This window comes from Anthonomus grandis, chromosome 4 (assembly GCF_022605725.1).
Source record: "Anthonomus grandis grandis chromosome 4, icAntGran1.3, whole genome shotgun sequence".
Lineage (NCBI taxonomy): Eukaryota > Metazoa > Arthropoda > Insecta > Coleoptera > Curculionidae > Anthonomus > Anthonomus grandis.
Window position 1 is genome coordinate 24,604,238 of NC_065549.1, and position 17,631 is coordinate 24,621,868.

A 17,631-nucleotide genomic window follows, 5' to 3' on the forward strand; every position below is an offset into this window, starting at 1 on the left:
AACAGTAGTAAACCCCAAATTAAATTTAAGTTAACTTACTTAATAATTAATTTGAGCTTTACTTAAATTTAAATAAACTCCATTTTAAATTAAAAAAAAAAACTTAGAATACAACCATCTTAATTATTCCAGAACCATCCTTATAAGAAGCAAACAAATTATATATAATGAGTCACCTCCACGAAGAGTTTTTCTTTCTTTAGTACAACAAATCTTGCCCCAGACAGATCACACTGTATGGCCAAGTAATTTCAGCAATAGGAAAACCTCTAAAGTAACAGAAATTCTTCCCCCGATAGCAGCCGATGAAGCTACAGAGAGCGAAAAGATAAATAACCCATGAGCATCAAGCTCCCGGCCTTTAAGCCATAAAATCAAAAAAAAAAAAAAAATACTGGAGGAGAGTAATAAAACTTACTTGGTAACCCTCTTTCAAAGAATCTGAGTCCAGTGAGCCGATGTTAAGGCTGGCAAATAAGACGAGTAGTGAGCCCATGCTTCGAATCCTCAAATGAGTGTGGATTTCCCCTCAACCATATTCAAATCAAATGGGAAATACCACAAGGGCAGCGCCGGTTAGATTTCCCTTAACTGGGAGCCACAGCAACAACGAACCTGCCTAAGTTGGCAAAAATCGCCGCACGCAGCTCAAGCACTTTCTGGCAGCGCTAACACAACTGAACTAAGATGGCCGAATCGTAACTCCCTATTGATAGAGACGACGAAACTACCGGAAATCTAGTGCTATCCCTCTTCTTCGTCAAAACAAAACTATCAAAAAAAAACAACCCATTCACATCTGCCACAAGAGTGGCAAGTAGTGACAACAGCTTCAGCTCAAGCCCGTTGTCAAGCATCGCCGGCGAAAATATAACACACAAGTGGAAGACGTCATGACCGAGTCAACATAAACAAAAGGACGTAAGATAAACTCCATCGGCATCAGAAATCCGGCATCAAAGCCCTACCAGAAATGACGGTCACCGCTGCCAATAATTTTCAGCGAGACCACAGTGCCACCAGAAATTGTGTAATTGTTGTATTTATTTAAACGAATTCCAAAAATACATACACCAAAAGGCGCCAAATGTCAAAACAAACGTCAAGATAAAATCAAAACATTGGCCCCCAAAAGAAATCCTCTCCCTGAGATAAATCTTACAAAACAAGGCGAACGGGGAATGCCAAGAGGTAAGTAAATAGCCACTTTAAAATTATACAAGCCGCCATCACAGTCCGAACAATTTGCTCAAAACCACTGGGACTCAAAACACTTCCACTCCACAAATTCTGTATAGGGGTTATAGGATAACAATGAAATTCCCCTTTTACAAAACAAACAGGATATCGTGACCAATCAATAACATATAATCAGTGAAAAATACGAAATACCGGCACAACAGAGTGGTACCAAACTGAGACCAGACAACAGCGAAACCAAACAGATCAGTCACGTCACGGGGTGCAAAGCCACAGAAAAGGGACTTGTAAGGGACAAGCTCAGAAAACGCATGGTCTCATGGTAATGTTTTACATTGCCACTATAATGGCCTCTCAAAGAGAATTTATTAATAAGGTACTGTACTTATTATACTCAATAAATATTTAATTACTATTACAACAGTGTATCTTTGTGGTCTTAACCTAGCAGATGCATCTTATTTGACAACTTTAATCCTTTATAACAAGGTTTATAATCTTAATCCTTTATAACTTTTTAAGGTGGAGGCACTTAGTAATCCTCGATTTCTGAGGTCCCTAAATAAAATTGACCCGTTTCAAAGTCAACAAATTTATAAAACAATAATAGTAAACTGACACATCCTTCGATTTTATTTTAGTAGTTTTATTTTGAAATGATACACTTATGCTTCGAATATGTTTTGTACTAATTTTAACAAAGTATAATTTATGGCATAGTAGGGTATTCGGTAAATCAAAAAAAAAGTTTAAACGTTTAAAGTATATGAGTGCGCATAAACTCTTTTCCCTTTAGGCAATTGAAAAAAGATTAATGATGTGGGAATAAAAGCATTGTCCGCGCACAGCTTCATTTTATTTTTAAATCCTGCCAGCAATTCCGGGATTGCTGAGAATAATTTATAATAGTCTTTTAGTCTAAGAAAAAAAAAATATTTTTTTTCCCGAATTCATTAGTGCGATACCACGGTAATTTTCTGGCATCGATGAGAGCCTTATATAAAATGATGAGCATTATTTTTAGCTTCTCATCTGGTCAAATACGACTTTACAAACAAATTTAATTATTCCGGGATTTTCTTAAAACATATATATCCTAAATATCTAAAAAATTATTGTTTTTATAGACGCTTAGATAATTTCTTTGAATGAGATATTACAGACAAGAATTATGTTTAGCAGTATCAAAACTACAACTAATTAATGAATTTCTAACAAAACTTTTTTTTTTAAATGTTGTTTAATCAACAAAAATTTGTCATTCACGTTTTTAAAGAGATTTGACCGATTTTAACAAATTTAGAATCGCTGAAAAGAGCATGCTTTAGGTAATAAGAATCAAATAAAAGTTACAGTTAGTTTAATTGAATCTTTCTTTACCAGTAGGGTAGTTTTGACAACATGACCCAAAATCATAAAACAATTAAACAAAATATTATGTCATTTTCTTTATGAGAAAGTAGTCAAATAATATCCAACAGTGAAAACCGTTTTCTCAAAAACTGGTTTCTGATTTAGCTGCCAAATCTATACAAAGGTTAAAGAGGTAATTGTGTGTCTAAAAAGTAATTTTTAAAAGTAAAATCAATAAAAAAATATATATCAGAACATCCATGTTGCTCCAAAGGAAATAAACGCATCTTAGACTTATTAAGACTCTTTAATATAATAGATATAATCGAGGGTATATTTTATAGTGGCAATTTGGCCTTGTTGCAAGGACCTTATCCTTAATCCTCCGCCAGGGATAATCAAGGCAGTACTAGGGATAATCAGTACAGTACAATAATTATATTACTATTATATTCGGGCCAAAAGTGCATATTATATAAGTTTAATTGCTTATCGCTACCGATATCGATTATTGTCAGTCCACAACATATTTAAAAGAAATTGAAGATTTTCTGCTACTATTTTTATTAGCCTGTGGCAAAAATCTATCCTGCTATCGAAATCCAGAGGAGTAACAGCTTGGTTTAAGTTGAAAAAACTGATTGTGTATGGTATAGCCTAAAATAGCAACAAATGTAGAAAAAAGTGTTTATAATTTGATTGTAAAGTAAACTAGACTAAACTTTCTAAAAACAGATATACACCTATAATATGATATTTAGCGGGTTATATACCTCTGAAGTTAAAGATAGCGATGAACTGTACTATTATAAGGAATACCCAAATCTCGAGAAATTTCTCTAGTACTAATTTGGGGATTAATTTCTACAGCTGTCATGACATCAATAAAAAAATTTTTTGTATGGATTTGTTCTCTGTTCTATGGATGCTACTTGTTGTTAGCAGGCGCTGGGCCAAACGCTGCGATGGTCGAATTTTAAAAACACTCAAAATAAATCGCCATCATATTAATTACTTCTTGGTTAGAAAGCCGCATATTAAAAAAGATTATAAATTAAAAAACTTTACTATTTAAATGTAAACCCAGCAGATATATTGATAATTTGCTAATTATAGATATTATTATTTAATAATTTCGTTATGCATTGTGAGTGCTGGGCACTCACGCGCGCCAGGTTCAAATACTTGCAGTGCATCGAGTGACTTTAAGTCCTTCAGACCAGAGAGCCTTATCGGTTTCTCTAAGGCCGTTGGGCTCTGGTAACCCCCGGTGGGGCATGACGGGTCCATCAGGAGACCTATATGCACAACTGCCTTAGCAGCCCACTGCTTCGACAATTTCAAAAATTTCAATATCATATACATTGGGAATTTCGATATCAACTTTGTATAAGCAAAACCTGATAAATTTAGTTTAAACTCTTTTTAGATCATTGTAACTGTTCATATAAAATAGAAATCATATGCATTGAGGCATATTCTAACTGTGACACTACTAAAGACAAATAAAACTTTGTACAGGACTCAATAGAGACAATAAGTACGTATAACTCCCTACAATTACGCAAAACAAAGCCTAGCACTTTTGAGTAGTTGATAACCACATTAGTTATATGTGTCTTGAAATTAAGGTGCTTAACACTTTTTTTAAACCATACACCAAGATCCTTAGAAGTTGTTCCAAGACTGGATAGAGTTACCATTTATATCATATGCAGATTCAAACTTGAATTTTCCTTAATAAAACTAATAAACTTACAATTACTAACATTAAGGAATAGCCTATTAGCAGTACACTATTCTTGTAGTCTATCTAGAATCACTCTTCAATTAGATTTGATCATAAGAAGATACCACTTCCCTATAAACTATAGACTGTTCCTAAAGCAATTAATTTACATAAAAAGTAACGGTAGACAACACCCTTGGGCAAGACCAGAAGTAACACTTACATGACTTGATCTTGCTACCTATTACCGATCTTTGCCTGTTGAGTTCTACCCGACAGAAAGTCCCCAAATCATAAGATTGAAATAACCAAAAACATTCAGCTACCTGAGTAGAACAGCATGATCGACCCTGTCGAATACCTTGGAGAAGTCTATGTATATGGCATTTACCGATTCTTCCCCTCCAAGACACTCAATAAGCTTCGCTGAAATACGAACAAGTTTGTCAATGTAGACTTACCTGTCCTAAAGCCGCTTTTTAAGTTGGCTTTTTAATTGCTCTTTACGATAAAAATATAATTGCTCATAAATAAGACTTTCTAGAGTTTTAGACTGGCAGATTATAGGCTATAATTTTTTATATTGGCACGGTCACCAGAATTAAAAATAGATTTAAATATGCATATTCTAAAGATTTTCTAAAAATAATAAATAGTGGATAAGAAATACTGCATATACTCTTTATCGGAAAGTAATTTGATACACCATCGAAGCCTAAACTAAGTTTAGAATACTGGTTTTCCATTATTCGCGCGGTGTAACGCAAACGCGCACAACATTGTATGGGAAAGTACAAATACCAACGCGAGATATATGGAATTATTAGAATATATAGTATTGGAAAACTTTGAGTTAGCAAATGTAAATGCGGAACTGACTTTTGTCAATCGAATAAGATTACAGATTATCAATATAACGCTAATCACACGACTATTTACGGATAGGGTTAAAAACTGACTATAACAAGACATAATGATGTCTGACCATAGAATGATCCGACTCGAATTCGATTTGAATAAGAAGAAAGCGCTCCTCAAGAGAAATCCGAGAGTTGCCGACTGGACCAAATTTAAAGAGAGCTTTGTTCAGTCCATGGGTACTCTAGGTGGAGCCTCCTCTCAAGAGGAACTAGTTACAGCTAATAGTAACCAGTAAAAAGTAACCAGTATAATGATCAATTCTTACAAGAGAGCATGTTCTCCCAGAAGAGTTAGCAATAAGAGACTACACTGGTATAATGACATGGACCGTCTTAAAAAAGAAGTAAAAAGGGCGCATCACCGCACCCTTAAGGATGGAACTGAAGAGAACCGGGATGTATACTTAACAACTAGAAGGAAATTTAACAACGAAGTCCGATGCTGTAAAGAAAACTAATAACATCAGACCGCAGGTTCTGTGGTGAGATGGAATTTCTCTCGGACACGACTCGTCTCCTGAATGTACTGGCCTCCTACTGAAAAACCTAGGTAGGATGCCTGAAGAAAGTTGAACTATGAGCCTCAAACAAAGAAAAAACTATCGAGTTTCTTCCTAAAACTCACTTTACTGGAGAAGGAAACGCCAAACCTTAAAGCAAGGAACCAGACCCGGGCTGGACTGGAGTTTCGCCAAAAACATAGAAAAAAAATAACAAAAAAATCCATAGCTTGGGCGGTGGGCGAATGGTTTAGTCCATATAAGGCTGCGGGATCTAATGAAATCATACCCATGATGTTAAAGGTAGACCTTGAAATTACACTTCCTTACTTAAAGAGAGTTTTTAAGGCCAGCATTGTAATGAAGCATGTTCCAGAAACATGGAGGGTTTCAGATGTGGTATTTATCCCCTAAACCAGCCAAGAAAAACTACCGCCAATCAAAATTTTTTAGGGCAATAAGCCTGACTTTATTTCTAATAAAGACAATAGAAAGCTTTTGAACAGGTATTTAACAACGCAGATAATAACATAATCACCACTACGTATAAATCAGCATGCCTGTAAGAACCGGCATTTCACTTTATAGGAGCAAGGCTAAAAAATCCATAAAGAACAAGGAACTTGCGCTCTTTAACTAGCGCTCTAACCTCTGCCACGCCGTTCTGACCAGAGGTACTCTGGCTCACCTGGTCAGGTGGGTCAAAATGGCACTGGAAAACGAAAAGATCAATGCTACACTAGGAGACTATCGTCTCCAGACAGAAGGGAGACGGCCTGCAAGACAATTGCCTTGCGCCACACCTTTGGTGTCTGATGATAGACAGGCTCCTCAGAAAGCTAGAACGTAAAGGATTCTATACACAGGCCTACGCAAACAATCAGCTAGTGATTGTTACGGGTAAAGTCGTGAATTAAGTCGGTAAGGGAATGCAAGCCGCGTACGGGATGGTGGAATAGTGTTATCAGAAGGCAGAGCTGTCGATCAACCCAGAAAAAACGATTTTTTTTCTCTTTACTAAGAGACGAAATTTGACAGACTTTAAACCTCCTACTATATGTCAGCCTCGCCTTACTTTGGTACAGCAAATCAAATATTTGTAAGTTGCTTAAGACAGCAATAAGGCAACAGTTCTAATATGGTAATTACGGCGAACAATAGGTACAAGATGAGGTCTAAAATGGGCTTTATACTGCAGGCATACGATCAAGGGTCTGATACAGAGGCGTGGTATGGTGGCCAGCGGCGTTAAAAGTCATCAACGCTCAAAAACTGACTAAACTGCAAAGACTATTTTGTTTTACTGGAAATTACTAGAACCATGAGAGCAACACCTGCGGCACCTCTAAATATTCTTCTTGGGCTACCGGAGCTCCCAGTCTGAATTAATAGGGACACCATGACAGCGCATCAGAGTTGCAAGTGGAGGTGTTTGTTATTCCTAATGTAGCAAACAAACGAGAAGTATCCTAAGATAACGGAGGCATCTACGCTAATCGTCAAGCTGCCCTCAAGAGGATTCAGAGACCCAGGGCCAGCTCAGCGCTAGTCCAGTCCAAGGCAGAGACGCATTGGAAAAACTTCCAGCACACAGGAAAGTGAGACTAAGGTGAGTCCCAGGACACTAGGGTGTCAAGGACAATAAACGAGAACATTTGACAATGTTCCGTTAGCGCTTCGTAAGCCTCGAACTGTGCCTCGTTTCAGTTAAAAAACTTCCCAGGCACATAATAATTGGTCCTGGGAGAAAAAAAATAAGACATGGAGGAGTACAGAAGGATGTAGATGGGCCAAGGAGATGATACCAGATCGTAACGGCTCTAAAGCAAGGCGACTGCTAGCAAAGACCCAATAGGGTTTCAGAGAGTTGGTGGAAATCCTGACTGGGCATAGCTGTCTGAACAGGTATCTACCCCTTCTTAGTATAACAAAAAGCATGCTTCGTCCTAATTGCGGTTTAGGAGAGGAAACTTCATACCACATACTAGATGTCTGTGATAAGTGAAGTCGCCTGAGAACAATAACTTTTGAACCAACGACACTTCAATGGGAAAATATTAAAGATCTGAACTGGGATAACGTGTAAGCTTTTATTACAAGGACGGGGCTGACTAAGTGAAGATTGCGCATTGAGGGTGGAGGCGTAGAGGTGAGTGATTTTCAGGGTTGGCGAAAGGAAACTATTTAGGCCTATTTGTCAAGTTCTAGCTTTCCCACTTTTACTACTACCACTACTACCACTAAAGAAAAGTTATAATATTATTAATATGATTTCAGAAAAAGACAATCATGATCTAATTTTACTTAAAATAAGATCTAGGTATATAAATGTGTCATTAAACAATATTTTAATAAAAATTCAGATAATTGTAACTCTGACCCAGAACTAAACCTGCTGAATTAGGTGGATAAGCTACTACCACAGAGTCGTCATTCCCCCAATTTCCATCTGGTACGTTGATATTACCAAAAATATAGAAATTACTATTGGAAGAATCTTGCTTGAAAATGTCGATTGTGTGGCAATACTTTTCATATAGCGCTGTATATGAATTTGTGGGTAAGAAGACTCTATTCCAAATGAAAAATTAACCAAATCTACATAACACAAACAGTTGCTCTACTGAATTATAGGATAACTTCAATATCTTGGAATTTATATTGTCCCACTAGCCAGATGTGACCAATTATAGCGGAATAGATTCCGCGATTAGAATAATTTCAGTTTCGAGTTCCTATAGTTATCTAATAGATAACTCTTAGCTCTTAACTAAAACCAAAATATTATATTGTGAACATTAAACTACCTTATGTAAGCCATTTATTTTCATTCTTAGATTCACCATTATAGCAGAGAACCTGCAATAGGGCTAATTTATATTGTCTTGTTTACCTTTGGAACCATTAGTTATACCCTTTGCTATAAAAGGCATATTATTACTGTACTTTAAAATTAAGTTCTTATCACGTTTAGCCTTTTGTCTATTGAGCTCAGAAATCACTCAACTGATACTCAATTAGGTCACTCTTAATTTTGTTTGCGTGTCTATTAGTTATTTCTAGGTCTATTTTAGTTTTTTTCTCAATCTAATAGCACTTAAATAACTTCTCTGTTAATATATCTTTGTTTATAATAGCCAGTAAATTAGAAATCGTTTGCTGGTCCTCTTGAATCCTATCTTGAATCATAGAGTTTAATTTCAGTATATTATAACATTATCATTTAGATGTTTTAACAGCTGTAATTTTTGTTTCTTGTTCAGTAAATAAACTACAATGATTTCACAGTATCCATGAAATCGACTACCTTTTTTGTTTCGTGACTGATTCCATGTATTTGCTTCTTCAAGGATGCAATAAGTTTTTCCGGCTTAAAAAGGCTTTAATTTTGGGGGCAAAGACAAAGACTATGGATTTCGCTATGTGGAGCTATTGCAGTGATACCACACGGGACCTAACTTATGGGATATATAGGTACTAAATTTGTAAGGAGATAACTGAATAAGACTGCACATTTATATAAAGCAAAGGAACCTCTTAAAAGCGACTCTTCAGCTTCTATTATCTAAGTATTCTTTTCCAAGAAAAATCGAAAATCGAAACAAATAATACTTGATCTTAATCTAATTTACTAAACAAAAGATCTATCAACGACTATCCGCGTCTGCTTATGTAATTAATGAAGTTGGATATAGTATACCTATTTGGGTTTTCAGACTTTTAAAACTAAAGGCTCTTTTCAACGATACCAAATTTGTTAAAATCGGTCAAACCGTTAAAAGGTGAAAGCAGATTATTGCAAAAACAATAAATTTCGCATATAAGACAAACTCGCATGCAAGAAAACGCAATTTAAAAATTTAAGATGGCAGTTTCGCCCTCTGGTGATCATATTTAAAACTTGAAAATATTGATTGACATGATTCTTCAAGACCGACTTACCTTGTTTTTTTTTTACCCCTTAGTCATACCATGAACAGTTCGCGGGATATGCTCGAGAAACAGTCTTATTGGGGCATTCGGTACGCTTAAAAATTATAATATTTAACTATTTCTTATAATCCCTCGATACAATTTCCAGAGAGTTACCTATATAGTAGGTATCTATTAGTCAGTAATCCCAAGAAATATCATATAACATTTTCGTTGAACATTGTATTCAAATAAAATACATGTCATTAGGTTCTAATGTTTAAAATAATATAATACAAATATATGAAATAATGAGCTACTCATGTTTCCTCTGATGAAAGATGCACTCCGATTATTCATCGTTGTCAATTAGAATGTGCTATAATTACGTACCATTATATGTCTTTGACTGTTATTTCATCAAGCGTGAATAACTCGAAAGAGACGTGCTCCACGTTGCATGAGATTCATTTTATCCCTGTCTAAGAGTATTTACAATAAACCGGAGTTTAAAGAAAGCCTTTCACTATCCCAGTCACGCCTTGCCAATCGCAATAGTATAAGAAGGAACCAGAGTAAGTTAGCATCATTAGTTTTGGTTTGGTCTTCATCAAGTCTAGAAAATGAATCGATTTACTGTAAGTAAATACGTTTTTTTTTAAATTTCTTCCTTCCTAAATTGTAGTAAAGAGTGTGGTTGAAGTGCATTGTTGTGTGGGTGAATAGAGTGTTCAGAATGTGTGCATTTTTAAGAAGTGTAGTTTGGATATATTTTATTTTATGGATAAAACAAAATATAAAAAAAGCCATATGTCAATTTTAAATAAAAATTAAATTTTAATAAATATTAATATATTGAAAATATTGCAAAATTTTAAAATATGGTATTTAAACTAGCCAAAATATTCTGTTTCAAAAACATTTTTTTAAGAAATAGAAAATTAAGCTTAACTTGATAAAATAACTAGACAAAATATTTTTTTTTTATAAATTGGGTACTAAATTACATTAGAATTTTTTAATAGGATACTCTGTATATTTCAAATATTTATCTTCAATGCAAGACTAGACACTTGATCTAAAAAAAATAATTTTCTTACTTCCAATAAAAAAGTATCGTCCAAGTAAGTTCCAACTCATAGAGAAACGTTATTTTTAAAAAAGACCTCTTCAAACATATTAGATATTCGTTGGGAACTTAAGTCTTGGAAGATTAATAATTTTTGCGACTTAATATTAGGTATTTCACCCATAAAAACAAATAGAAAGTTAAGATCGGTCGTACATATATTATTATATTTATTAATCAATAGGCGAATTTACATAAACTTTAAAATAATATTTAGTCTTGTCAAAAAATATATTATGTACAAATATTTTTTAATAATTTTACATATTTTTTAAGTGTTTAAATGTCGGCATAATATAAAGAAATTTAGAGTAAATAACTGAGCGTCTTCAATTAAAAAAAAATTATTATAGGGAAATTAGGTGGACAAATATAAAACTATTGCTTTCCTTTTTAAAAAAGCAATTTCATTCTAAATTTTTTGCTTTTTTATCCAAAATCCTATTTTATTTAATTTAAGTTATGTTTAATAAGAAACTAATTAAAGCACACCTTAAATTAACTTCATTTAACTTTTACACTTTATTTTGTATTAAGTCTTTCTCAATCTAAAATAAATAGTTTAACAGAACAAAAACATAAAAAACTTACCACTAAATTTAATAATATATTACTTACTGCATTACCACTTTACTTACTATTTCAAGTTTTAGATATAATAACGGAATTATCAAATAATATTTTCATAAGATTTTCTCGCTTCGGCTTTTTATCGGAAATTTTCTTTTATATTTATACCTTTTACAACTTATTGAGGTATCGTGTTTTCTATATTACAAAAAGCAAAATAAGATTTCACCTTGGTGTTACCGCTTTGATTCCTTCGAGTGATATAACGACATGAATTTGATGTTTGCCCTATTTTTTCTAGCAAAAAGCAGTTTTTTTTCATTTTGACAGTGCTATTTATCATTGAGTGAAATCTATTTTTTTTTCCTTCTGCGGCCCGAAGTCAATATTTTACTATAAACTAATATACAGGGTGTCCCAGAAAAGAGTGTCAAGGAGTGGCGCAGAGGTACAGCATCCCTCGGGAATCCAAATCAGCCCCTGTATATGATCCTTTTTTTAATGAAAAATGCCTTTAAATTTATTGGACTTTTTTCCCTCTTGTTTTTTAAAGCAATTAATTTTTATTTTTGAGCGCATGATTTTGATTGTTGGAGTTAGTCGTTTTTATGTCAGTTAGGCCCAAGTTTTGACTAAATATTTAAATAAAAAATCAGGCATGATTATAGAAAATTAGCTAAGAAAAAAAAAATGGTGTAAATATTAAAAAAATATAGAAAATACTAAAAAATCACAACAAAATCATAACTCCAAAACAAAAAAAAAGATACGGTGTGATTCGGATTCCCTGAGGAGTGCTCTACCTCTGCGCCACCCCTTGACACTCTTTTCTGGGACACCTTGTATAAATAACGTAGTGTAGTTTAATGTTATGTAGAAAGGATTTTTAAAAAAATAGTAATTTTATAGTTTTCATTTCAATATTAATATGAGTAATATAAATAACTTATAACGTTTATTATATTGCTCCAGTTTTAAAATTTGTAGGTAACTATTTTGATAACTTTAAAGGATATCAGTTAAGTTGCTTTTAAAGTTACTTTCTATATTTCTGTCATAAATTTAATCATGCAGTACTTCATGCTAAATCAGGTTGTGGTCTATGACTAATAAAATTCGTTTGTTTTTCTCTATATATTGTCCTATATTTCAGCGACTTCTTCAGAAAAAACTAAAAATAAGAAACGTGTTTATTTTCAAGCATAAATTATAAAAATAATTGGAATATATTTTATGCTTAAAATTTGATGTTTAAAATGATACAATGAAAGATTTTAAAAAAATTAAATAGAATCAAGTATTAAGACTCTCTTTTAAAATAGCTTTTAAGAGTTTTCTCATAATAGTGTTTTTGCAAAATATAATGTCCCTTAGTTATCAAAAAATCTATATATATCATTTATTTTTTCACCTTTCTGTTTTCTAATATTTACCATACAAAGTTTTTCACTTTTCTTAAATGGAATTTGATATACATATACTGCTTATATACAAGGTACTCTCTTTTTTTTTTTTAATATATTGATAGTATTTAAAAAAAAATTATTTATAATGCTTTTTGCTGAGTCAATTGGGTCAATATAAAACTTGGGTTTTAAATTTTAATATTAACTCAGGGTGATAAAAAGTAAAAAAACTGTTGTCCATTAATATTACTTTTTTACATTATAATTTCTCAACGTCTTCTTTAATTATAGCTCTTACATAAAAATTAAAGATAAAACAACTTTTACTTTCTATATCATCGGATTAAGCCGACATAATGAAAGTAAATTAATCAAATAATGAACAAACGAAGGAAACGAGCGGCCAAGCAGGAACTAGATCATATTACATTCTCCGCCTTTCATTGAATAAGGCAAAAAGTTAATTTTATAAGTTGGCCGCTCGGGGTAGAGAAAGTTACGACAGATGGGAAATGTCCGGCTTATCAGATTCTTTATTAATTTTTTCGAGCAATTCTTTATACGGAGATTAGTTTTTTTATATTTTTTCAATCCAAACACGTCAGCTGTTAATTACTATTTCCTTTAAATATAATTAATACATAATTACTTTACCATTTATTAAATCCTTTATATATTTTTCCCTAATTCTTAAATATATATATTGTAATTCTTTTATTTTAGTGCTTAGGAGTTCTGCTAGTCCTAGCACTGGGAACCACCAATGGAGGACTACTTGAGGATCATGGTGGCAACGACTTGTCTGGGCATGAAGGAGCTAGTGGTGGGGGAGGTGGTTATGAAGGAGCTGGAGATTACGGAGGTGGAGGTAAGTAATATATATATTTTTGAACTTATATATATATATAAAACATCTGAAGAAATGATAATTTTTTAAATGCTCTCTGGCCTTACATTGCTTTTTCAAATAACTTTCTTGTTTCTACCTTTACTATTTAAGGACAAAGTATTAAAATTAGTATCATATGAAGACAGTTCTATTCACACTAACGAGTATTCATAAGAAAGTAAGTCTGTTGGTTTGTCTGTTTATCTATCTCTCTGTGCATTTATACGACTTTTACTAAAAATATTACTAAAATACACTGCCTAGTGCACACTTTAAAAATTGAAATAATAGTACTCGATATAGAGATGAAATAACAACGGTTAGCTCGCAATACATTCTGATTTGTCTATTTAAAAACCTACAATCAAAATCAAATAATTAATGGTCACAGGCAAAAAATAAAATAAATTTCAATACTATAAATCAAAAATATTTGATACACTACAAACTTAATTTTTTTTATTTTATTATTTTACGTCCTTAGAAATTAACTTCTAGGTAGGTAAATATTACATAACTACGTAATCTAAATTATAATCAGCCATATTTTTTTCAACTGCTATTAAATTATTAAATATTAATTTTTTTTATTATTTTTTTAAAAATGCGTAATAAAACCATAGAAGTTAGTGATATAATTGGAGTATAATTATTTTAATTAGAGTAAAAGTTTTATTTTCCATGACTAAGAATATTGAACGTTTCCTACTTTCTCCATATTAATAAGTGTTTTAACTAAAACAAATACAGGGAAGGCCCAGGCAATATTATATAATAGATATGATATTATCATAAAAATAATAGGAGTACTGGCTTTAGAGAGCTATGCTTTAATAATAATAATTAAATCTGTTTTTGTAAGTGAATGAATACATTTAACTTTAGGTGAGTTATCTCTTCAAGTTTGCTAAATATAAGTCACGTGAGAAAGGTTTAAGATGAAATACCACTAGCAACTACAAATAAAAGTTATATATTATTTAAAACATTATATAGTCATAACAAAATATCAATTATGGTTTTACTTTTATAACACTTTAGTAGGTTTATACTGTACAATGGTTATTAATTATTATAAATAAATAAGCCAAAAATTTAAATATAAATAAATATTATTAATTAAATTTTATAATATTATTAAATTAAAGTGCTTGTCATTCTCCTATATAAAAAGCCTTTTTTAACACATAAATAAAATTTGGGCAGTTTAGTAACAGCTTAACGAAACATTACCATTTTTATTAAAAAACTTCTAACTGCTTCCCTTACAATAGCTCAATCGAAACTTTAACGAGTTCTAAAAGTTGAATTGTTTGCATACTATTTTGTATTGGTTTTATGTATATTATCCAAAAAGATAGTACTGTTAAAATACTGATAAAATTTTACTATAAAAGCTCTTATTACTAAATATTGATTATGTAGCAAAAAATAGCTTTTAAAGATTTATATATTCAATATAAAATATTTGTTATAAATTAAATTTTTAGAGAACTATATTTACTATACTTATTAAATTTACCAAAAAACTAATAAGCAAGATAATTAGTTTTAAAAAACTTAAATGTCAAATGTAAATTAAAATACTACTCACATAAACTAATAATTATAATTTATTTAAAATCTAATTAACAAAACAAATTTTTATATCAGATTATGGAGGTGGTCACGAATCATCCGGTGGTGGAGGAGATGGTGGTTGGCAACCATTAGGAATCCATGGACAGGATGGGTCACATGAAGGCTTTAATCAACAACCAGAAGTTCACGTAGAACACCAACATATACCTACCAAAGAAATCATTAAAGAAGAACACTATCCAGTACCCATAGTTAAAAAAATCGAATTTCCAGTACCTCATCCAGTAGGAGTACCACATCCACAAGTAATTAAAGTTGGAGTACCTCAACCCTACGGAGTTCAAGTGCCTGTACCACAACCCATAGCCGTTCCAATTTACAAATTGGTTCCTCAAGAAATCGAGAAGAGAGTACCCATCACAGTTGAAAAGCTTGTACCAATTTACGTTCCCAAACCCGTTAAAATTGAAGTTGAAAAGCATCACGTAGAATACATTAAGAAACCATACCCTGTGCATGTACCGGTATACAAACATGTCTTCCATCATGGAGGTGGAGGTCACGGACACTAAAAATTCAAATGCTTACCTCCTTACAGACTGACAAGAGTATGATAGTTTGTGTCATAGACATTCTGCGTGTTGTTGATTATTTTTAATTTTTATATATAAGTTTACTTTTGTTATCTATTTTTTCTACTTGTCCTATAATATGATTGGTGTATCACTCTTGTTTCAATGTGATTTTTGTACATAAGTTATATGTCGTTTGTTATTAGTTCTTTAGGAATTTATATTGTTACAATTTTTAATAAAATCGATGGAATAAAAAAAACATGTTTTCCTCTATTTTGGGTGGCTTGTACAAAATTCAGCAATATAAATAAAATAAATTAATAGTATTTTATTAAATCAGGTATAAAATAAAATATTTCAAAATGAAATCTTACGTAGATAATTCAATATTTTTTGGACTTGTGTACGTAATAGTTAGCCTATTGTATAGCAAAATACCAAAAACTAACAACAACTTGGGCATAAGCACTAATGAATTTTGCATTTTAAAATATTCTAATGCATTTTGAATTTTATTACATTAATCCTTTAGTGCTCATAATGGGTTGGCCTAATGTGATTCCATTTTTGTGAAGTATTAAAAATAATTATTAAATATGCAAGTTCACTAAAAAATTTTATAATTCCAAAAAAAATTGGTAGTGAGGGGAGGTCACTACCAATTTTTTTCCGCAAAGTCCTTAAATGCCAGGGATTGCTCATATTTGCGGCTATTAAATCTACTACTAAGTGTTAAAATTTTTAAATTTAAAGTAAATATAAAAATTGGAAAAACGGAGATTGCGCAAGTTCAAATTCCGCCCAGAGCCAAACTTTTTATTTCTTCAGTCTACTTTTATTCTAAAAGTTTTTTGTCCATTGTATATTATAAGAAAAGGACAAATTTAAATATTTTTTATGATAATTATTTATTTTTTAAGAGCACCTTTACTAAATATTTCAAATTGCGTGAAAAAAAAACAAAGTTCTTAATTTATCACCCACCGATAAAGCATCGGTCTTACTTGAATAAGATAACCATCCTTACTAACGTTAAGAATTATTTAATAAATATATTTTTTCTTAATGCAAAGAGGACGTTTACTTTTTTTTTTATTAATTTATATCATGTTTTTTTCCAGCTTTTCATTGCTGATGTGGTATACAGAAGTAATCGTATAATTTTTATGTCGATGCTGGGTTAGCAACAGTTTCACTAAAACTTAACACCTTTAAAAAGTCCTTTTTTTATTTATCTTTTTTTTTGCAAAAAATAATTCTTTAGGGTAAAGAAGTTTTCAGTATCTGTGAAAGTCGGCTTTATGTGCAATAGCAATTTAGTAGAATAACGGAATTTTGTAGATACGACGTTGAAATATTCAAACTGCCTCGAAACGATGTATACCAGTAAATTAAACCGTGACACTACATTTTTTTAAATTATAAATATTTTTTATAGGAACTGAAGTTGTCTATATTTATAAATATATTTAAAAAATACTGGTCGATTTCTTAAAAATAAAAATAGGTTTTTAATATATGAGATTATTAATAAATACTTATTTTTTTAGTTGAATAAATTGTCTTAAATTTCTTTTAATCTACTCTGTATAAAAATATTGGGCAATACTTTTATCAAAAGTTTAATTCCACTATTGAAATGGTCAGGAAAGTTTTTTCCGCCCCCATTTTTGGACTATGCATTTTGCTAAATTTAAGAAAGTTTGAAATTATATTATTTTAAAATTTAAAGATAATGCACAAATGGAATTTTTTTTACGTTGTTTCCATAAACCAAAACTTGTCGATTTAATATTATAATAGAGCCACAAAAAGTAAATTCTTGCATTTTAATTTTCGGGTATTCACATTGTCCACTGTATACAGC

At 31.7% G+C, this 17,631-nt stretch overlaps 2 protein-coding genes across 4 annotated transcripts in view; one reads left to right on the top strand and one right to left on the bottom strand.

Moving 5' to 3' along the window:
• LOC126735622 (nephrin-like) overlaps positions 1–17,631 on the bottom strand; it is a 1,136,035-nt gene that overhangs the window by 973,255 nt on the left and 145,149 nt on the right. The gene's annotated exons all lie outside the window — the stretch shown is intronic.
• LOC126735633 (WAS/WASL-interacting protein family member 1-like) lies at positions 904–16,085 on the top strand. Of its 3 annotated transcripts, none has more exons than XM_050439695.1 (4): positions 904–1,191; positions 1,299–1,576; positions 13,443–13,587; positions 15,262–16,085. In XM_050439695.1, the coding sequence occupies exons 2-4, from the start codon at positions 1,520–1,522 to the stop codon at positions 15,759–15,761; spliced, it is 702 nt and encodes a 233-aa protein (XP_050295652.1). In that variant the 5' UTR covers positions 904–1,191; positions 1,299–1,519; the 3' UTR covers positions 15,762–16,085. The 3 variants fall into 3 exon arrangements, with proteins under 3 accessions (XP_050295652.1, XP_050295650.1, XP_050295653.1); XM_050439693.1 differs by having other exon boundaries at positions 1,344–1,576; XM_050439696.1 differs by lacking the exons at positions 904–1,191; positions 1,299–1,576 and adding an exon at positions 10,167–10,252.

What these genes read in the sequence shown, in the direction of transcription:
- LOC126735633 (XM_050439695.1), top strand. Translation starts at nt 1,520, where the DNA reads ATGGTAATGTTTTACATTGCCACTATAATGGCCTCTCAAAGAGAATTT. An exon ending in AAAGAGAATTTATTAATAAG is followed by an intron (nt 1,577 to 13,442) that starts GTACTGTACTTA and finishes CTTTTATTTTAG; the next exon opens with TGCTTAGGAGTTCTGCTAGT. An exon ending in TGGAGATTACGGAGGTGGAG is followed by an intron (nt 13,588 to 15,261) that starts GTAAGTAATATA and finishes TTTTTATATCAG; the next exon opens with ATTATGGAGGTGGTCACGAA.